The sequence below is a fragment of the Olea europaea genome, chromosome 20, assembly GCF_002742605.1.
Source record: "Olea europaea var. sylvestris chromosome 20, O_europaea_v1, whole genome shotgun sequence".
Taxonomy (NCBI): Eukaryota; Viridiplantae; Streptophyta; class Magnoliopsida; order Lamiales; family Oleaceae; genus Olea; species Olea europaea.
The window spans coordinates 2,747,109-2,770,688 of record NC_036256.1 but is presented as its reverse complement, the minus strand read 5'-3'; the positions used below and the strand labels follow the sequence as shown (position 1 = coordinate 2,770,688).

Below are 23,580 nucleotides of genomic sequence, written 5' to 3'. Positions count from 1 at the left end.
TAATAATTTTGTAATATCAAAAGTTAAGCCCTGTGTTGTTGCCCAGAGAAGAGCTTGTTTGCGGGATAGAATACCATACATTACATAGGTTGTCATACCCCCACTCTATATGAATGGGAAATTGATGGAGTACAGCAGTTGGAAGCTAATTACGTAGCCATGTGAGATAGTCTTAAATCATATAAGGGGTTGATCTCAGTGGCGAATCCAGGATTCAAGTCTAGTTAGGGTGGATTGACCATTGACCGACGATCGTTGATTGTCAACGATCGTAATTGTCCGATCGTTTATTAAAATTTGGTTACATAATATTAAAATTTATTCAATATATATGTAAATGAACTAAAACGTCAAAATCGTATACATATGAAAATATACTTCGATACAACCCAAAATAATAAAAAAAATATACGATACAACCTTACTCAGTTACTCTGTAACTGCAAACTTAGACAACTGTATTCTACGAGGTCTCATGATTTGAAAACTTTGCAATATTGCCTCATTCTCAAGTTGTTTAAAAATAGCTTTCTCCACGTAAATCACCAAATTGTCATTCAACCAGACATCACCCATTTCGTTGCGCAAATCACTCTTGATTAGATTCATAGTAGAAAATACCCTTTCAACACTTGCAGTTGCCACAGGTAATATCAAAGCCAAGGTGAGCAGCCTATAAACCAATGGAAAATAATAGGAACTTCTAGTTTCAATCAACTTCTGAGCTACACGGATATACTATTGAGATTAAAGAAAGTTTCGTCCATTCTCACAAGCAAAAGAAACTTATCAAGCTGAGGTCTAAGAAATAAAAGTTCTTCACTATTAAAGTCCAATGGATAGAACTAAGCAAGAAGTAGCAATTTATCCTTATCAAAAGCTGCAAATGAATCTCCTGGACTTAAACATGAAATGCTAGTAAAGAGCTCAGTAGTTGTTTCTGGAAATCGATCATTCAACTCTTGCAAGATTGAGTCTATCACATGACAATACAAATCAACATAAAAGCGATAAAAATAAGTCACATGCTGAGCTTCATGCCTAGGTCGACCTTTCACCACTACAATATCCTCCATATTAGGCACTAAAATATGTCTATTAATACAAAACTCAATCACCCTACTGAACAAAGTATCCCAACCATTCTTTCTCAAGTTCTACAAAGCACACTTACACAAATTCAATAACCTCATAGCATTCTGAATATCCTGATCTTTTTCTGTAAGGCTTGTAAAAGGTCATCTGTAATTGCAAGAATTTCAAACATAAAGTGAGGACTGAACACAAACTCAAAATCTTGCATATTGTTCATCTGTCTTAAGGCCAAAGATTTTTGATCTGAATGTATGCCATCTTCTGATATATTCTCAAGAACATCTATAATAGCATTAAACATATTAATGAAATGAGTAACTATTAATAAATGTGAGCCCCATCTAGTATCACCTGGGTGTGCTAAACTCATTTCTTGAAACTGACCACTTCTACCAGTAAGTTCCCCAATATTAAGCTTCTCCAGAATATTAGCTTGATATCTTGTTCGAAGAGCATCTACACGCTTACATGATGCACCAACCAAATTCACAATAATAGCAAGTACGTCCAAAAAATCATCAACCATACAATTCCTACATGCCACAGATACAATTGCCAACTGAAGCTGGTGAGCGAAGTAATGAACATACATAGCATGTGGGTTATCTCTAAGAATTAAAGCTTTCAACCTATTGAACTCACCTGACATATTACTTGCTCCATCATAGCCTTGACCTCTCAGACTAGATATACTCAACCCATGTGTAGAAAATATTGCATCAATGTCATCCTTCAATGATTGGGCACAAGTATTAGTGACATGGGATATACCCAAAAAACGCTCCTTCACTCGCCCACTTTTATCAATAAACCTTAAAACAACTGCCATTTGTTCTTTCGCAGAATTATCACGAGCCTCATCAACTAAAATTGAAAACAAAGAATCACCAATCTCATTGATAATAGCCCTTGTCGTCTCTACGGCGTAACAATTAATCAAATCCTTTTGGATGGTTGGTGAAGTCACTTGGTCATTTCCAGGAGCATTACTAAATAATAATTCTTTAATTTCCTTACAACGAGCTACATACCAGTTCAATAACTCAATTAGATTTCCTCTATTAAGAGACTCTTTTGATTCATCGTGACCACAAAATGACAATCCTTGCATCAAGAGGAGTCTAGTACAATCTAGCACCACAGTCAACCTGGTCCTATAACTTTGTTGTTGACTACTACTTTGGCTAGAAATAATGTAAGAGATACTTTGCTTTTGATTGATCAAGTTGGTACACTTTGCAAAAGCTTGATTACGAGAACTATCAAAGAGACTCACATTATCTTTCAATGTCTTTTTGTGCTTCCAATTCCTAAAGCCGGTCTTAATAAATATATGTCCACCCCCTTGACCCCCTCTATCAGGTTTAAACAAGTAGCAATGCAAACAATACGCCACATCCTTTTCTATACTGTATTCCAACCAATGAAATTCGGAGAACCATTCTTTCCGAAAACATCTATTATCATTCCCCATCGGTCTTCTTGGAAAATCATGTTCATATGGTTGACAAGGACCCTTCTCCAAGTATGCCATCCTAACATCTCTAATATTAGGATCATATGATTCGATAGGGGGGCGTATCCCTGGATAAGATACAAGATCATCCACATTAAATTGAGCCCGAGATTTCTTTGTGTTATCCAATAACTCTTGTGCTCGACTAGAATCAATGGCGGGACTAGATCCACAACTAGAAATAGAAGAATTGGGTATGCACTTTTGTTTCGGTTGAAAAAATCTTCCATAATCTGCAAAATGTCATCCTAAATGTAAATTCTCAAATCAATAATCATTCCTAATATCATATTTCCTCATCAAATCATAAATTACTCATCATAAATCATAATTCGCAAATAGAATTTCGTAAACATAAATTCACATAAATTACTCATCATCAAACACGGGGATTGAAACCTAATGTCAACAAGTTTCTTACTGGAACCAGATTGTACATTTAATTTCAAGTTTTTGTTCCATTTATAGCATTCTGGAGAAATTTTTTATGTTTCACTAATACATTATCACAAAGATCCAATTCCATTAAATTTTTGTCTAATTCTTTATGAGAAGGTAATTCTAATTCTAATTCTGAGTGTCATTTTTGTTTTCAACTTTTGTCCCCTTCAATTTTGCTTAGTTCAGTGCTCAATAGTCAATACTAGACTGTGAACATACAACTTAAACAAGAAGTTCATGTCTAACTTTCTAAGTCTAAATAATCAAAGTGAGCATCACTTCTAGTGCTTATTTAGCAACTACCATGAAAGCTAAGCCCAGAACTTTAGATTGTGAGAATTCTAGTGAATTATCTTAACGCAATTCTAGTGATTTATCTTAACGCAAGAGTTCTATCTATTAGTCTTTGCTTGTATTAATTATAAAAATGAGAAGATTTATGTGATGACATGCTTCTTGATCATACTCTTAATTTATAAGATCTTCTATTTCGCCCCTTGCTGCTTGTTTATTTAACAAATTGAAATCCCTAGTAAAATAATTTAACATTTTTCGACAACATATTTTTCTATGTATTTATTGCATATTGTGTTTGTTTACTAACTTATAGTGACATGACTTCACGTATACGACTCTCGAATTTTTTTTTTTTTTACATATTCAAAAATTACTAAAACGATTTATTAACCTCAATATATTGTATAATTAATTCTACAATGTGGAGTACTATGTACCAAAAAAAAAGAATAATAATAAAATTCTTTATTCCCTTCTTCAAATTCTCACTTTTTCATTCAAGAATTCCATTTATCAATTCACTGCTTCACAAATCACAAGTCAAGAACATAAAATTCCACCCCCATCGCCTCTCTGGCTCTCTCACAAGTCACACATACGTTCCTTCAGGACTCATGAGACAGGAGTATTACTCTTCAAGTTCCCATTCTTGAAATTTGTTAGCATTTTTACGCACATCAACACCAAAACCCAAATAATAATAATAATAATAACAAAGAGTGAAAGAAGGAGTCACCACTCACCGGTCCAAAAGTCTGATGCCTGAAGTCTGTGGTGTGAATTTGGAGCAAGAATAAGTGAGATTGAGGAAAAAGGTTTGGTAATTTGGGGAAAATTTACAATTCTTGCCGCTGCCTGCTGCCTCTCGTCTTCTGCTAGCCCTGGGATTGAAAAATGAAAATGTGAAGGCCAAATAAAATGGGTTATGGGTAACGGGTTGGCTAAATTCATTTGGGCTAAATAAGTTAAATAACAATAGGCCCAAAATTTAATATACTTAAGCCCAAACCCAACCAAAAAAATAAAAACCCGGCTGTGCGGCTGTGTCTTTCCTTCAGACTTCAGTCTTCATCTTCCTTCTTCAGTTATTCTCCAATGGTGCAACTGTAGTCTGCAACTCCTTAGTCCTTACTTACCTGACATCTTTGCAGATTCCGGTGGGTCCAGCACACTCGACCGCGCCCTCTTGCCGGGTGCTGGCTCCGCGCCTGGCTGATCTACACTCATGTAGATTCCACACAAGTGGGCTAGCTGGACCGTTTTGCGACACTAGATGGGCCTATTTTATCTCTTTGTATTTATTTATTCTATGTTATTTAACTTTTCAATATTATAATGTCATTAGGACACGAGTCTTTTTCATTTTGTGGTCTTTCACATTCGATAAGATTTCATGGGCGATAAACTATTTCAGACGTGTTTTTGGAGTTATCTTTTTTAAAACTTTTGGTGATTTTTGAATGCGAGAATTCTCTCTTAAGATTTCTAAATTTTCAACATTTTGCTCAATATTGTATGTGAATTTAGTGTTGGAAAAAAATTGAGTAAATAGCTCACTTTTGGCAAAATTTTCGGTGGGGCCCGTTGGTCCAATTTGGAATATCAAAGTTGTTTCGTGTTCTCCTCCGTGAAAGCATCAAAATTAAATATTTATTTGCCAAAAATGAAGTTTGGGTGAATGAGAAATTGGAGCACAAAGATGACCATTGAAAGATGATTTATGTGAAAAAAATGAGTTTAGTCCCACACAGGGAAAATATGAAAGCAAGAACCACTTTAAATATGGCTATACATTGAAAATGTGTAATCATGTGTAGCATAGAAACTCTCTCTACGTGCGCGCACATGGGGTGCAAATCTCGGACTGAAATTGCTTTCGGATCTTGAACTTATGTGCAGGCACGACCTTCATACATTAATGTTAGACCGAACGAAGCAAAAATTGGCTCCTTTGGAGAACCCACATTTTGCAATTTTTTCCTTGCTTTTTCCCCTGACTTTTGAGTTTTTGAAACTCTAGAAACTGATATAAGTCCAATGGTTAATGGACAAATTAAATTTATATACTTAAACTCAGTTTCAAGCAATTTTCTTAGATGAAAAAATCGTTCTCTTCCCCCTCTACACTGTTCGAATATCTGCATTTGCATCAGACTCTAAATCAGTTCGTCGGAGTAGTTTCTGTGGTACTCAGATTCTTTGGGTTTTACCGTTGTATTCTGGGAAACAGACACTCAGATTAAACCATAAGCACTCACGATGAGGGGACGAATCTGTTTTAAGGAAACTGTGCTCGCACAGGCCTTGGGTTGAATAGTTATTTATTTTCTGCAATTCACATATTTGCGATTTATTCTTGTAGATTTATTTGGAATTTACTTGCAGTTTAATCTTATGCTTCGTAGATTTTTCAATTTATTTTGTTATATGTGCTTTATATAATTTTATAGTTTATTATATGTATGTCGACAAAAAATTCAAAAGAAAATTAATTAATTTGATAACATTCAATTTGATAGTTTCCAATCAGTATTTATTTAGATAATATATGCAAATCCGGTATTTCTACATTTTGGTGTATGTAAGTGCATATTCGGTATGTTAGTTCCATATACAGTATCTAGCAAATATGTGTAAAGTCACTCACTAATAAAAACAATTTGTGAAAACTTTATGCAAATACGATGAGGTTTTTGCAAATACGGTAGACAGCATATACAATTAGTTACAAATACGGTAAGTTTCCTACAAATACGGTAAGCTACATATACGGCAAGCTACCTACAAATAAGGTAAGCGGCATATACGGTACATACATATACAGTATGCTTAAAATTGATATCTAAACTATACATATGGTAGATGACAATCCAGTTTCATTATCACCACAATATTCCAACATTTAGTACATAGTATTAGTGACTTGATTTTGTAAGTTGTCCTACATCATTCAAAGATCAATAGTATTCCTAAAGATGGTAAGAGGAGGTCGTGGTAACCAGAATAATGATGTTAATGGTTGGAACAAATTTGGTAACAGCTCCAAGTGCTGATATAGAAGGTTACTTGATTGGCGACATGCACCAACAAGACATGGCAAGGCATATCTATGGAAAATGACGTTGTGGCTGTGATGGAAGGCTAAGGCAAGGTCGTGTTGGCGACTATGTCCAGGAGATGGCAGGGAACACTCTGTTGGAAATTGGAGCGAGACCAGTGGGAATTATAGACAGTTGGAGGCGAGTACGCATCCCCAATTTCGAGGTTATATGGAAATTGATGACTCTAATTAGGATTGGTTACGTGTGGTGGAAGAGATCTTCAAATTCAAGAAGTATTGAAAGGATAAGCGAGTGTCATCAGTTGCTACATGCTTGCATGGTCATGCTGCTACGTGATGGCAAAAAAATTAAGACAAATTGCATTGACGATGGAAAATGAAAGATCAATGCACTACAAGAAATGCGAGTTTTGCTCACTAAGAGATTGGTCGCTAAAAGCTCATTACTAGTCGGTAAATCAAATCATTGACGGAAAAGTGTTGGTCATGGTCACCAAAAGCCGGCCAACAAAGATTTTTACCAATTAAACTGTAATTTAGTCAATAAACATAGGGATTTTTACTGACCAAAACATTGTTTGTCGATAAATGTAAAGCTTTTTCCTGAGCACTCTTTTGGTCGGTAAATGTCTAAATAAGTTGGCAATAAACAAGTCATGATTAGTGGTAGTAAACATATGCTGACCAACATTTGGCCAGGAATAATATACATTTTTCGACCAAAAAATCTAGTGACATTTACCAACCAAAAAATCAAGTGACATTGTATGGGAAAAGAATTAATTTGCCGATCAAGGAAATTCAACGCAATAAAGTTTAATTGCATTTTCTGACAATGAAAGTTATAAAATAGATTGAAAGGCTAACCCAAACACAATATACCAATAAAAGTTCAAAGTCAAGAAATATCTGAAATTTTAAAACAATAGTCACAATCAAAAGCCTCTAGCAAAATAGTTGCAAGTAAAAATACTATATCGTATCATTATAAGTCAATTCCAATCACTACACCAAAAACTACTTTTGGCAACAGGCAGAATACGTTGCCGTAGACTTACGGCAACGTTCAAGCGTCTATTGTGGGATGAAACGTTGCCATAGAGCGAAGAGTTTCGACAACGTGTAAATGCACGTTGCCGAAACTGGGGTTTGTCGCAAATGTTATTTTTATTTTTCTGATCAATTATTTTACATTTTTCTTGCCAATTAAACCTGTGAATTAAAAATATATTTTTACTATCTATGCACAAGTACTTTAAGCCAACAAAAAATTAAAAGTGCTTCATTTAAGCCAATAAACATGATCCGATATGCAATATTACTTCATCAAAACATAATAAATACTTCAATTCAAAAATATACACCATCTAACCAAAGAACTATGAAAAATGTCCAAAAGTTATGTAAACGATTCATAACCAAAGCTTCTAACGAGTCCCAACCAAATCTTTTTACATAGACGAGATCCAAAATGATACAAGCACAAAAGAGATTTTCGAACTCACTTCAGCTCCATGTAACTGCAAGAAAGAAAGAATATAACAACAAATTAATCAAAAAGAGCAAGCAATTTAGAAACAATACAATGTCATTTAAAGCTTTTTAGGACACAACTATATTCATTCTTTTTACATAACCAATCTATACTCATTCAACATATATAGCAGCAAATTTATGTCATTTAAAGAAAAAATTGAATCACACACTCAAGAATACAAGCTCATAATTAATACTTGATCGATTTTTAAAAATAAGATCTATTTCTTTTTTAAGAGAAGTCATTGTGCACTCATTAGTAATGCCATGAACAAACTTCCACCTTCAAGGTTGTGGACTTGTGTATGCACATGTATATAGCCACTCTTGAAACATGTTTAATGACAAATATGTAAATGAAAAAAAAATGTAGAAATTTATAAAGTACCTTCGTCAAATAAGTCTAACGCAGCTCTTTTGCCAAACAATAGTACTTCCTATGGCGTCACTAAGAACTCGAAATTCTTCCATTGGTCTATATAAGGGCAAATGACTCATGTACACCTTGTCAACCCAAACCTTTCAACAATCTCGTCCTAGTGGCACGTGATGCACATTTGTACTTGGGTCTATTGATGCAATCTTCCCTTCGCCTACAATTTCCTCCTCAACCAAGTACCAGTGCAATAGTTGACACTTTCAATTTTCTACTGGTGCAATACCTCCCTCCATACCACTTCCTTGTTGAGACTACAAATTCACATTTAAAATAAAGTCTGTTTTTAATACTAGTATGATATAATCTAAATTTATATTGAAAAAATAATATACAATACAAAAACCTATGGAGTAAAAGTACGTGAACTCATATCCTCTACATTCTTATTTTGATTCTGCAAAATAATACAAAAAATTTAAACTTATTGAAATGTTAAGATATATTAAGTTACGCTATCATATTCTATGCAATAGCAAAGTATAACCTGGGATAACTTCAGAAGTGCTTCAACCTTTTCTTCGAGTGCTTCCATCTTTACTGATTGAGTTCGTAATTTTCTTTGAGTGCTTCCATCTCAAGGTCTCTCACTTTCTCACTGCTTTGTGTATTTTCATCTATTTTTGATGGTGTAACCCCAAGTCCAAGTCCCCTTACTCGTCCACGACGCTCGAGACCTAAAATTCAAGCAATAGCATCATCTCAAATAGAATTTTCGGCTGGTGTATCAGAAATTGACTCGGCACAATCTTTTATCTTCATCTGCACTTATGAAACTTAAATGTTACACTAGATCTACACACACACTCTCTGGTGTGTGTGTGTGTGTATATATATACACACACACACAATACATGTACCAAAGTTTCAGCAACCGCCTCATTTATTGGATTTCCATCCTTTCGAAGATGTCTATGAGTCTATACTGTCGTTCTCAATCCTGTTATATTTGGATTCTTTCTTTTCTACAATAACAATATTGAACTCAATCACAGACACGTATATGAAATCAATAAAGACACATATCAAAAATAAAGAAAGATAGTTCTTGTACCAAATCATGAGCCATACGTGAATAACCCTTTCGACCCATAGTATGGAGAAGCTTCTGACTACTTCTCATTTTGTTGAACTTAGAACTTTTCTCCTATCAAGAAAAAAAATATAAACCAACAATAATTGACTACAAAGTTTAAAGTTCATACGAAAATATAACTTACCTGAAAATAAGTGGAAAGAGTATCTTCTAAAACTTCTCCCATACTTCTTCTGAGGTTATATTCTTCGGTCTAAGAAGGGCAATATCACGTTTTCTATTCACAGCGGATGGAACTTGACGTTTGATATCTCTTCTCAATCTCGATTTAAATGTCCTCCAATATGTTCCCATACATTGAAATGCCATTTTTTGATGGTAGTCATTGACATTGAATCTTTGCTACAATTATCACAAATATAAAAAATGGTCAATATATGATCGAAAATGGCAATCGAGCTTTGAAGGAAAAATGTATAACCAATAATAAAAAAGTATCATATTAAATAAATGTACCTGTATAAAATTCCAAAGTTCAATTTTTTTATTGTCATCCACTGAAGGCCAATTTTTAATAACAACTGGTACGTACTCCCACACTATGGCTCCGGCTATGCTGACAAATTTATCAGAGTTATGGCCAACTACTTGCCCGAATTCATTGAATTAAAGCTCCATTTTCTGATAGTTATTTTCAGCAACCATTTTCAAATGAGTTGGACCTCTTTTCTTTTTTGTAGCATCTACACTTGTCGAAGTCATGTTTTGATCACCAGTAATTGGAGTAGACATGGTATCTCTAGGTTCACTAGAAGGTCGTAGTCTTTTATTTGTCTCCCGAATTGCAACAGCAATCGCAGCGCTTCGTCTTTTAGAACTCTTGAAAGCTTGCTTATTTGACTTAAACAATGCAACATGAAAACATAGCATAAAGTTAATTATTCTCGAAAGTCACCATCTTAAGAAGTGTATTGAAACATACTCACCTGAGCTTTATCCATCATGCGTATATTTAATAATATCACCTAGTTCCAAAAAGCCAATTGAGTGAGTACGAATCTGCAAACAATAAGAGAAAGAGAATGATATTCAAAGTTCTACTTGTAATTTAAACAGTTATATGTATAACGACATTTACCAAACTAATCAATTTATATATCACATAATATGCCTTCAACATCTATCCTTGCAAAATTCTCATCCTCCTCATGATTGTCTTCAATTTGTGTTACATCCAATGGAATAGTTGCCTCATAAGAAGTATCTTCTTCCATATGTAACGCGTGAAAGTCTCTAGGTGATGCTTGCAAAACAACATACCAATTAGATGTTTCATTCTCCCTAGAATAAAAAACTTGTTTCGCCTGTGATGCCAAAATGAAAGCATCATTTTCAAATTGTCCGTGTCCCTCGTGAAGGTTAACCAAAGTGAATCCATCTTCTTTCTTTATTACTTTAACAATATTTGCCGAGTCACACTTGAATATTGGAATATAAAATGTATTATAGTCAAGCAATATAATATCGCGTAAAACTCCATAATAAAAAACTTTTCCAACAACACGTGCATTATCTTTTGCACTAGATCTACAGATGGTTGTTGCTTCAACTAAAATGCCAATGTTTTGGCGAGAGTTTTCAGCATCTTTAGTGTGAAATCGAAATCCATTTATTACAAAACTGGAATGTGACATGGATTGACATCTAGGGCTACGTGCAAGCCACTTTAAAGTATTTGAAACATTGTCCAGCAACAATTGACCCGTAATCTATTATGAGTATAAACATGTTAGGAATAAAAGAATAAACAACAGAATTAAATGCTAATCTGGTCGATATATGTACTTCAACCTTATTGTGCAACCAGGTGGCAAACGTGTCAATATATTTCTTATGCAACAAATTCTCATTTCTTCCAAGTCGTTTGTCAGAACTCCTGAGTTCACCCATATGCATCCTAATTAAAAAAAATATATCAAGAAATCTCGAAGAACTTAAAATCCTAAAAAGTATATACTTCACAAACATACTGTACGTATCGAGCCACTTCTACACTATTCAGCAATACATAGCGATGGGCAACTTTTAGCATCTCATTAGATAGTACAAGTGGCTTCCCTTTGGATTGGACGACCTGCAACTAAGAAGTCACTCTCATACTCTTCATTGCGTGCAGGCTTAGAGCCTATTTAAGATGCTTGTTTTATGTATTTACTACAAAACATTGCATTTTCTTCAACAATATATCGTTCAGCTATGCACCCTTCAGGTCTTACACGATTCATAACGTACCCTTTCAACACTTTCATATACCTACACATTTTCCAAAAAAGTAATAAAGTAGAAATCAATTTGATAGTGGATTTAATTTCTAGGGATAAGGAGTACTACCTCTTAAATGGGTACATCCAACGATATTGAACTGGTCCACATAGACGAACTTCTCTTCCAATATGAATTGTTAAATGAACCATTATATCAAAAAAGGAAGGTGGAAAATACCTTTCCGACATGCACAAAGTTTCAGCAACATCCTCTTCTAAAATTTCAACCTTATTCCTATCTACGACTCATTGACATATTTCATTGAAAAATGAACACAATTTAAAAATGGAGTTTCTTGGTCCTTTAGGTAAAAGTCCTCTCAGTGCAACTAATAGTAATTGTTGCATTAAAAGGTGACAGTCATGAGACTTGAGTCCAACTATCTTATATTCTTCCACTGAAATGCAATTTCCAATATTAGAACCATAACCATCCGGTATAGCAAGCCTTTTGCAAAATATTTGTTTTTCTGTTTTTGATAAAGTGTGAGGAGCTGTAGGTAAGTAAACTTTATTTCCTCTACTCTCAGGATGTAGATCATGCCTAATGTTCATAGCTTCCAAGTCCTTACGACAGTTAATACCATCTTTCGATTTTTCTTTCACATTCAAAAGTGTACTAATGATGCTCTCACAAATATTCTTTTCCACGTGCATCACATCAAAATTATGCCATATAAGTAAAGTCTACAAATCAAACATCACTTGTTTCATGAGATACTAAACGCAGTTAGATGTATTAAAAAAGGAAATGATATAACTAGAGTTACCTTCCAATATGGTAACCTGAAAAATATTGACTTTTTCTTCCACGTTACATTGGATTGAGTCATGTTCTTCTTTCTCTTTCGCTTACCACTTTTGCCCCAATCATTTGTAATTTGATCAACTTCATAGGAATCTTCTTCACCAGTTTTTATCTTTGGCCTAATGTATTTTCAATATGTCCATCAAACCAACTCCTTTTCATATGAAATGGATGACTCAATGGGAGAAATCTTCTATGTCCCATGTATGCTAACTTCCTAAAATGTGACAACCATACTGAACATGTATGTTCACGACACATAGGACATGCAATTTTTCCTTTGACGGGCCATCCAGATACATTTCCGTACGCAGGAAAGTCATGTATTGTCCATATCAAAATAGCTTTTAAGTTAAATGTAGACTTCGCAACTGCATCATACATCTCAATCCCATCACTCCATAACAATATTAAATCATCTATAAGTGGTAACAAATAAACACCTATGTCATTACCTGGTTGCTTTGGTCCCGGGATTAATAAACTCAACATCAAATTTTCCTTCAACATGCATGATAAGGGAGGCAAGTTGTATATAGTTAAAATAACTGGCCAACAACTATATTTAGAGCTAAGATCTTTGAAAGGATTGAATCCATCGGTGGCAAGACCCAATCTAATATTTCGATGATCTAATGCAAAATGTGGCCACCTTCTGTTTATCATTTCCCATCCCAGTGAATCAATCGGATGCCTCATTTTACCATCTGAACTCTTATTATTTAAGTGCCATCTAAGTTGTTTTTCCATCTCTTCTATTTCAAACATCCTCTTAAGTCTTGGTATGATAGGGAAATAACGCAAGACTTTTGCTGAAATTTTTTTTGAACTTTCTTAGTTTGTTGGTTAACTTTCCATCTTGAGCAACCACATTTTGGACATAATTCAACATGTTCAAGCTCCTTCCTATATAGACAACAATCATTCAAGTAAGCATGTATCTTCTCATAGCCAAGATTAAATGTATTGACAAGTTTTTTCATCTCATAAAATGATTTAGGAAGTGTATTATTCTGTGGTAACATGTCCCGCACAAGTTATATGAGTTCATTGACACCATTATCTGATAAACCATGTGCAGCTTTATGTTTAAACATAGCAACTGAAACTGACATCTTCGTAAACGCCATACAACTAGGATACAAAGGAGTTTTCACATCGCTAACTAAACGTTGAATGTCTTCCTCTGTTCCATCATGAGGATTTTCAGAATCTACATCATATTGCGTATAGAAGTCCCTAAACATTCTACATAACTCAGGCATTTCTACGTCGACCAAATTTGATTTACTTGGTTTTTCTCCATGAAATACCCAATCAATGTACGTAGGATCCATACCCTTAATAATCAAATGTTCATATACTATTTCATAGTTGTGATGCTTTAGATTCCTACACTTGATACAAGGGCATCCTATCATTTCTGAATTTAGAGTTTCACAAGCTAGTTCTACAAACTTTCGTGCTCCATCTCTGTATTGTTCTGAAAATCTACAATAACAATTGTATGATCATTTTTTATTATTGTTAAATTTTGAAACTAGATTTATAAGATTTTATTTCAGACAGTAACCTTGATAATTGCAGCCATTCTTTGTCCATTATGATACTATCAAACATTGAACAGCAACAATTCAAATTGTGAACTAAATGGCCCCTTGTTTCGGTCTATTATAGGCTAATCACAAAGCCCTATGCTTCGGTCTATTATAGGCAGCTATTCGTCCAGCATCATCGTCAACTAAATGGCCCCCTGTTCACTTGACTGACTTGCTATAATAATTCCAAAACACCCAGTGAAGATATGTTAAACAAATAAAGTGGTATAAGAGGTTGTGGGATTAAAGTGAAGGGGCAGGGATGGCTATACTAAGAGAGAAAACTCCAAGCCAAAACCTTAAAAAAAAAAAAAGGCCATAGAACATGAACATCATTCTCCTACACAAAGCTATGACTTAGATTTGGATGCAAAACGGAAATGAAGAACAATGTAATCCTGTATCTATTCCTGAAAGTTCAATCGCTCTAGATTTTCCTACTACTATTGGAGTAGCTATAGCTTTGTTGAGTTGTAAGCAACTAAGATAAAATGCTTAGCATAATTTTGTCAAACTCAAAGGACGTTATATGGACCTAATATAGGGATGCCATTTTAGAAAACACAAAGGTGTGCAATCACATTATTAATTTTATCCATACAATGTGGTGGTTAATAAAAAGTGAGAATTGCTGATAGAACATTGTGCAAGGAAGAGTTTTATATCACTTTCAAAAAAGCTAATGCTAAATTCCATTCTTATTTGTGTGTACCTAGATTAATGTTATTGTATGACAACAATGGCGAATCAAGTGGGTGTGAATGATCACTGTATGTCAATTTTAGTAAGGTAACTACGAGGGATGTTAGTGTCTTACCTTGCAACTTTACCTATCTATTACTTGTGAGAATACTTAATTATTTACTTGTGAGAATACTTTTAAAGCATAGCCAAACACGCTCTTATCTATTCATCAGTCAACATGTACACTTCTTCACAGTGAAGAAAAAATTTACTCAACAAGAGTAAAGGAAAGATTCAAGTTCATGTCCAACATCAACATCAACAGACTGCAGGGGATTCAAGAAAATCTAGATTCTCCAATAAAATAATTTTGGATATCCAATAAAATTCTCCAAAATCTAGATGAAACTATTAACTTGAAATGGGTACACATAGAAGTTAAAATTTTAACTAGAATCAAACTTTTTCGAATCTAAACCAAGAACCGATCAGTCCCCAACAGTTCTTCATTCTTAGTCTGAAACCGTGGACTTTAAAACCAAATGTCTTCTACATAATTATCTTGTTTTCTTACAATATATCACCAGACCGAACAAATAGGAAGACACGAAAAGTATCAAGTTTGCAAGCAAATATCTCATCCCTAACCTCCTAACATCAACTCATCTATGAACACGAGAGGCAATAGAAAGAACCAGTATCAATTACCTGTTTGGAAGAGAGTTCGCGATGGCGGGGAGATTTCACGGTGGCGAGGAGAGTGAGAACGGCGAGCTGCGGGAGAGGGAGCGATAATGAGAGACGAGGAAGACATTGTAGGGCTGGTTTGGGTTTTTTACAAACTAAAAGGGTCAGGTTCGGTTCCGGGTGCGGGTCGGGTCCGGGTCAAGTTTTGTATGATTTATATTTTAATGTCGAATTCACTGCTAAGAAATTAACGACAACGTTCAAAGAACGTTGCCAAAGACACTTAACCGCAACGTTCAGTGACTGGACGTTGCTAAAACCAACCAATAGCAACGTTCGATGAACGTTGCTAAAAAATATACAGCAACGTGCATTGTATGTTGCCAAAACTTGTTAACGGCAACGTTCACAGAACGTTGCTGAAACTAATTAACGGTAAAGTTCAAAGAACGTTGCTAAAACATCTACAGCAACATGCATTGCACGTTGCCAAAAAAAAAAAAAACAACAACAACGGCCTTTGAACGTTGCGAAAGGGTGTATTAGCAACAACCACTCAAAAAACGTTGCTAAATCTTTATTTTCTCAACCAATGGCAATATGCATTTGCTAAATGTTGCAATAAACCCCTTTTAGCAACATACAATTGGTGAATGTTGCCATTTATATGTTGCCAAATGCCATTTTTTTTGTAGTGAATTTCAAAATAAGTAACTAAGTAAATACGCTAGTCCAAACTATAATGGAGTCTAAAATAAAAAGCCAAGATAAATTCCACAATATGAGAAAAGTAGTTTAATCCAAAATAATAGCATATGTAATAATGGAGTATTAACCATCAAAATATAAAACCATATAAATGGAATATAACTCTAAACTAATGATTATAATGTGACTTGTGATCAAGTGGTGATGATGAATGAGTAGTAGGAACTCTAAGACTGCTTATCCTAGGAGTAACACATGGAATTATCTCTTTTAACAAGGCAAGTATACACTCATTTTGGCTCTGCAAATTGTGCACGACTTGGCAAAGCTTGGCACTCTCTCGTTGAGTCGTGTCTACACGAGATATTGCCCATGGAACCTTTGGACCCCTGCCCAAACCATTATAGTAGCAAGTAGTGGCAAGGACCTGAGTTGCAATGTTATTAGTAGTGAGTTGTACTCCTTGGCTTTCATTCTCCTCTCCTTCACCATCTACCTGCTGTGTTGTTTGTATGTTTATCACCTCCTTCTACATAACAATAGAAATGTATTAGCACAAACAAGATAGCAAAATATTTGTTCCATTAACTATTAATAAAGTTAAAGAATTATAATATTTGTTTATCAAATATTTCTCCTTAAGACATTTATTCTAATATTTTGCATTGATTATTTTAAGGTTCTGCCTACTTGCTTAAGTCTTTTAACTTATGACATGATAGACTAAGACATATTAATTATAATATTTTTCTAAGATTAATTAACTTGAATTCCATACACGTTTCATATTGATTTGTGTGTGTGTGTGTGTGTGTGAAACTTCTGTTGAGACAAAATTGACAAGGTCATCATTTTAATCTATTGAAAGAAATACAAAACCAGTTAATTTAATTCACAATGATATATGTGATTTAAAATTTGTATAGACAAGAGACTATAACAATTACTTTATTACATTTGTCAACGATAACAGAATAAATATTATACGTATTTAATTAAAGGCAAAAATGAAGTTATAGAGAATTTTGTTTTCTATTGATTGAAATTGAGTTGACTAAAATTGAAAATCAACTCAATAAGAAAATTAAGATTTTGAGAAATGACTAAAGCAGTGAGTATGAGGCATCATTTGCTGCATAATTTACACATTACGTAGTCACACATAAAACCACAACACCTTATTCACTCCAAAAAAATAGTATTACTAAACAGAAATAGTGTACTTTAAAAGAAATGATAAATACAATGTTAGTAAGTTCTAGATTATCATGGAACATCTGGTGGAAGCTGTGCTATAAGTAAATTACATTTTAAACAATGTGTTCTAGAAGAAAAAAAGAAAAGAGCCCATATGAGTTATAGAAAGGGAGGAAGTATCACTATAAATAATTACAAGTATTGGGATGTCTTGTCAAAGTGGATGAAACTACACCAAAAAGGGTGAAAATATGTTGAAAATTTATATATTGCATCTAGCACTGGCTGTGTATATAATAGTAGTACTTATTGATTTCTTGTACTTGAGTCTAAAATCCTAGGCTTATACTAAAAATAATAATGGAATCAAGAAATGCTTCCTTTTTGAACATGTATTTTCATAAAGATCCAATGAGAAAGCAAGTTTCTCGAAGTGGATAACTGAAACTATGGTTGAAAATAATCAGGACCAAGGACTAGAAGAGAAATTTGAGGTTGAACCAAGATATAGCAAATTAGCGAGGAAAGAAAAATCTTATGTTTCGATTTTTTGACTTACATGCTGAAAAGTAAACCCCAAAACTTTAAAGAAACTTTAAACTCTTGAGAAGGACCACAATGGAAAGAGGCTATTAAAAGTGATATAGATTCCATTTTGCAATATTATTCATAAGAGCTTGTAGATTTTCCTCCGTGATGCAAACATTCACAGCAAAATATTTTCTTCGTTCATCAAATGTGAACTAAAAACTTAACGTTGCTATGATAAGAATAACAAACATTATGATGATACTTGCAATTGCAGCTCCGTAAAATCTTATAGTACACCAAATGGATGTTAAAATTGTATTTTTGAATGGAGATTAGATGAAGAAATCTACGTTGAACAGCTTTGAGGATTTTTCTTCACCAAGGCAGGAAAAGAAAGCATATAAATTGATCAGGTCATTTCATGGCTTGAACTAAGTACCAAAATAGTAATATGAAAAGTTTGACAATGTCATGATGGAATATAAATTTAAGATTAATGAGTGCAATAAATGTGTTTATGTCGGAGATATCGAGAATGGTTATGTCATCTTATGCCTTTACGTTGACGACATGTTTATTATTGGTAGCAATAGTAAAATGATAAAATCTACTAAATATATGTTAAATTCAAGATTTAACATGCAATATATGAATTTAGCTGATGTGATGGAGTTAAACTTTCAAGACAATTAGATGAACTCGTTTTAAGTCAGTCATATTATATGGACAAAGTTCTTGAAAAATTTAACAAGTATAATTCTAAAATGGCTGGAACTCCAATAGACACAAGCCAGTATCTATCCAAAAAAATTAAAGGTAAGAATGTTTCTCAAGTAGTACCGCAAGGTGGTTAACATTAGATATTAAACATTCAATATTTAGTCTGTGCACAATTCTCCACGTCTCATTTTTCACTCACACATTTCATGACATAAACATATCTCTTGAAAAATATTCATGATAAATATCTTTTTAAAAATATTCCTTGCTACATTGACATTTAGAAACTTTTTATATCTTCGAACTCTATGCATGCTTATGAATGTATTGATATGTATAAATATATTAGGACAAACATTAATGACATAGAACTCAACAATCGAATATTATGCTCATATAATAGCCATTTAAATAACATGTTTATACATTTAATAATACTAGTAATAAGCATGTGCGTTGCACGTCTTATGAATTATATGATTAATATTTTTGAAGTATCAATACTATTTTTAAAGTAGTTGAGGTAATTGACATTGTTAAATGAAAAATTAAAATTGTAAAAAAATATATCTATGAATAAAAATATATATGAAATTATGAATATAATGTAAAAATGTTGACTAAGGGTTGATTGCTCTTATTTTTCCATTTTCCAGTCTGTATGTTTTTCCTTTCTCAAGCATGTGAAAGAACTTTTCGATTGTGTCCTTAAACAACATATCTTGAAAATTACTTTCCTGAAAGTATTATAACAAAATTAACATATTAATCTAATAGTGAAACTTCTATAAGAAAAATATTGGCTAATTCTGGCATTATTTAGTACCTCACCATCACACAAAATTAGTTTCAAAACTTCAATGGGGGTAATTCTTATTGTTGTGGATCTCAATGGACCTTTTCGAAGTATGGATACTTTTATAATCCACTTCTTCAAATGAATTTAGTTGTCTTGTAAAGATATAATTGTAAAATTTGTTTGGTGACATCAATCCTTCCAATATGAAAAAAAAATGACAACCAAAATATATATTACACAATTAACAAAATGGAAAAAGTTAATATTTTTCAAATTAAACTAGCAACCTAACTCATTTTGTTGATCTATTGATGAATCAGAGACCTCGTTGCTATTAGTATTTTCAACGATGATGTGTTCATCTGTAATGTTTTTGGCATGCAAAACAAAAAAGTCATTGATTTGTTAGTTTAATAATTTATTTTTCAATGTTGAAAAAACCATATAGCAAATATATGGCATATTATACAAATATATTATCATACAATTCATATTTTTATCAAGATGTGATTGTACTCAGATACATATATGATGCAGCAACATATGCTATTTATAATTAACACTTCAAAATTTGTTTAATATCGTAAATTGGGTAAATTTGAAAAAATAAAAATTCTCTAATGATTTTATTTAAAAATAAAAATTAGTCAAAGACCAATACAAAATGGCTATTGTTGACGTTTCAACAAAATCCTAATTGTCAAAATTCAATATAATTGCACTTATGCTAACGTCCCCTAATCTTCTAAAAGTAATTATTAAATCATAGTTTAGTAAATAATAAAACAACTAAATAAAAACTATAAAATTAGAAATGTTAAAAATATAAATCATCAAGCCAATGATAAATCATAGTGGTAAAAAAAGATCTAGCATATAGATGTCCAATCAAATATGGCTCCACAAATTCATAAATATGAACAAAAAAAAATGCATAATTGCATGAATATGATGAGGCAATAATATTGTCGAGCTGCCATGTGTTTAGGACGCCCCCCAAACGAATGTATATATACAATTAAAATGATTCGTGGTGATAAATAAATCTAAAATAAAAATTTCATGCAATTAAATCGATGGTATTAAAAATTAAATTGAACGGGAAAAAAGCTTAACTAATCACTAAATAAATAAATAAAAATCTCAACACTCATTAACTTATAGGTAGGTTATGTTCATCATTTAGATGGATATTACTAAAAGAATAAAAAAAAATAGAAAGAGAAAAGAAGAAGAAGAACTACATTATCTTTTTAGCATAATTAAAAATTTCGTCAAAAACCAAAACAACCATTTTTATTTTTTATTTTTTGTAGAAGTTGTCTCACGCAAATCGATTTCTCCAAAACTCCAATACCCAACACGAATACATTCACATACATAAGCATCATCTAGACCATTTTTGAGTTTTGAGAAGCTCACTACAAATTGCTTTCATTGACAACAATTATAAAATGAGAAAGCTTGGTTTTTTTTAGCTGTAATGATCTTAATTATGTTTGTTACATAGTGTATGTATGAACAAAGTAGCTCCGCATCTTCCCTTTCATTTACTTACATTAATTATTAATTATAAAAATAAACGTCTCTCAATCCGTTTCATATGCTCTACATCGGCAGAACATTCAAAAACATAACCTCAACAAACTCTCTTCATTTTCTTCATTGTATGTTCTCTTTGTATATTGATTTTTTTTTTTAATGCCGTGTGTAGATGGTTTAGAATTTCAACACATATTATAATGTTATAATAATTTATTTAGTTTCATATAATGATAATTGAAGACTTAAGTATGAACATGAGCAAAGATTATAAATATTTATTTCAATTACAATATTGTGTAGTTAATAAAAATTCAGTGGGAATATAATTATCCTATCATTTGGCATTCCATTTTTATCTAAACTTAGGTATCATCGATATTCATATTTAACTACTAATGAAAAAAACTTTTAAATAAGAGTAAATATAACATATATTAAAATTTTATCAAATTATATAGTAACATTTTTTTTGACACATAAAAATTCAGCGCAAATCGAACAGCCCAAGGAGTAAAGCCCAATTGGAGGATCCCCAAATTAGATAGCCCAAAGAACGAAGTCCAATCGAACGAATCAAGGTGAAGGCCCAAATAAGGAGCCCAAGAGTGCTGTAACGCCATCGCCCAAGTTTGCAAGTCGCCCAGAATCTGAACGAATGGAGTGTCATACGGTCGCCCAGAGCTGTTATTCTATTCTCGCCCAAACCTTCAAGTCGCCCAAGGTATCAACAAACATAACGCATTGTGGTTATCAAGAAATGCAGTTATCAAGGCAGTTGTTAAAGTAGCCCTATCACGTTCCACAACTCAAGGAATTCAATCGAAAGCGGTTGAATGATGAAAGATAATGGCAACAGTTAAAAGGCAGTTTCATGACAAAATGGCCACTACAAAGAAAGTGGGTAGTTATTGGACGATCAAGCAGTTTTCAGAGTAGTTAATCACAAAGAGATCGTCTATGAGGTATAAAAGGGAGAAAGGACGTAGAAGCAAAGGACCGAATCAAAAACTCTCGAACAGAGAATATGTAACTTTCATTTCCTTAGCTTTTAGACTTAAACACTTTTCTTTCTGTAACTCGTGTGCTTGCGCCCCTTGGAGGCACGTTGTTTTTCGTTTCCAATTGTAAAGTTCATCGCCAATAAAAGAACACCCCTTTTTGGGACTTTGTCTCAAGAGGTTTCGTCTCTTACACAATCATCTGATCCTTTTTAATTGTTAGCGAATTAACCCGCGCGAAACAATTTGGCACGCGCGGTGGGACAGTGGTGTTAGGTGTTGAAAGTACAAAAGGTGAAACAATATGCCTCAGAGATCCGACAAGGAAGGAGCAAGTCAGGGAGGAATCCAGTCTGTAATCGAGCGATATGAGGAGCAGCATGCCTCTCCACGAACAGATGGACAAAATCAGAGTAGTAACAGTCGTTACGAACCAATGACGAAGCTGAGTCCTCGAACCATGCGTGCATTGCTTGGAGAACTCACGCAAGACGTCGTTGAACAGGTAAATCTTCGAAGTATTCATAATATGGAAAGATTTACACAAAATGGAAATGCACACTATGACAATATGGCCAAACAGCTAAAGACGTTAAACGAAACAATGAATAAGTTAGTAGGCCAAATATGTCAACCGGCTATACCTCTTACAAACCACTTTCAAACCAGGACAATTGTGGGACATAATCCTTCTGTCCTAAATCCGAATCAAGGGGTAGAACCGCTTTCTGGGCCCTCCACTTCAAACCAAGGGGGTACTACAGTGCCAAATCAAAACAATGGTAGTGGCATGCCTAATTTGGGGGGTAGTCCAAACGTGAGAGATAATATCCTAAACAATGGACAGAATATTTCACGTGGTAATGAGGGAACAGATGTCTAGGCTAATGGTAATGGCCCTAATTATGGTAATTTTGTTGCCAATCAAGGACCAAACATCAGACCTCATGCAAATCAACTGGTTAATCAGCCTGTAGGAATTCCATATGATCCCAATGTCATGTTGAGGAACCAGATTATGGAAATCGTGCAGGATCAGATGGCTTTTGGGATGCGTCCTGTCATTAGGCCGACGTACACAAAGCCATATCCTGATTGGGTAGACCAAGCATATCCATGGCCTAGAGGGTACAAAGTGCCAGAATTCTCACTATTTACTGGTTTAGGAGAGGTGTCTACTCTAGAACACATAGGGCGATTCACGTTGCAAAGTGGTGATGTAACCGATTACCATAAAATGAGACTTTTCCCTAGTTCGTTAACAGGAGTAGCTTTCTCCTGGTTCATCAATTTGCCAGCGAACTCTGTTCAAACATGGCAACAACTGGAACAGTTGTTTCATGCTCAGTTTTATAAAACTGAATCTGAAGTCACTTTGGCTGATTTGGCGAATCTACGTCAAATGCCAAATGAATGGGCAGAAAGTTTTCTCCAAAGGTTCAAAACAGCAAGAAGCAAGTGTTTTGTACCTCTGCCCGAAAAAGAATTTGTCAAGATCGCACAAGGCTGCTTGAGCTTTGATTTAAAAAAGAAGTTCCAGGATAAGGAATTTCCCGACCTTTT

General features: G+C 33.8%; 2 protein-coding genes across 2 annotated transcripts; both read right to left on the bottom strand.

The window, feature by feature from the left end:
- Positions 1 to 429: 429 nt before the first annotated feature.
- LOC111368958 (zinc finger MYM-type protein 1-like) lies at positions 430 to 4,576 on the bottom strand. Its single transcript, XM_022990450.1, has 6 exons — positions 4,486 to 4,576; positions 4,093 to 4,230; positions 1,447 to 2,844; positions 1,286 to 1,377; positions 1,175 to 1,242; positions 430 to 673 (listed from the first exon to the last, which is right to left on the bottom strand). The coding sequence occupies exons 1-6, from the start codon at positions 4,574 to 4,576 to the stop codon at positions 430 to 432; spliced, it is 2,031 nt and encodes a 676-aa protein (XP_022846218.1).
- A 5,863-nt stretch (positions 4,577 to 10,439) lies between these two features.
- LOC111368957 lies at positions 10,440 to 13,249 on the bottom strand. The gene is made up of 8 exons (XM_022990449.1): positions 12,783 to 13,249; positions 12,513 to 12,669; positions 12,102 to 12,429; positions 11,921 to 11,981; positions 11,642 to 11,731; positions 11,270 to 11,375; positions 10,590 to 11,187; positions 10,440 to 10,477 (listed from the first exon to the last, which is right to left on the bottom strand). Exons 1-8 carry the CDS (start codon positions 13,247 to 13,249, stop codon positions 10,440 to 10,442), a joined length of 1,845 nt encoding a protein of 614 aa, XP_022846217.1.
- Between the last annotated feature and the right edge of the window lie 10,331 nt (positions 13,250 to 23,580).

Excerpts from the sequence above, each read along its gene's own strand:
- LOC111368958 (XM_022990450.1), bottom strand. The coding sequence starts at position 4,576 with ATGAGTGTAGATCAGCCAGGCGCGGAGCCAGCACCCGGCAAGAGGGCG. Across the intron at positions 1,378-1,446 it reads AATGAGTTTAGCACACCCAG|ATGTTCTTGAGAATATATCA; the intron begins GTGATACTAGAT and ends ATGCTATTATAG. Across the intron at positions 674-1,174 it reads TATGAGGTTATTGAATTTGT|GCTGCTCACCTTGGCTTTGA; the intron begins GTAAGTGTGCTT and ends ATTGGTTTATAG.
- LOC111368957 (XM_022990449.1), bottom strand. The coding sequence starts at position 13,249 with ATGAGGCATCCGATTGATTCACTGGGATGGGAAATGATAAACAGAAGG. Across the intron at positions 12,670-12,782 it reads GAACATACATGTTCAGTATG|GCCAAAGATAAAAACTGGTG; the intron begins GTTGTCACATTT and ends AAAATACATTAG. Across the intron at positions 11,982-12,101 it reads TGGACTCAAGTCTCATGACT|ATAGGAATAAGGTTGAAATT; the intron begins GTCACCTTTTAA and ends AATGAGTCGTAG.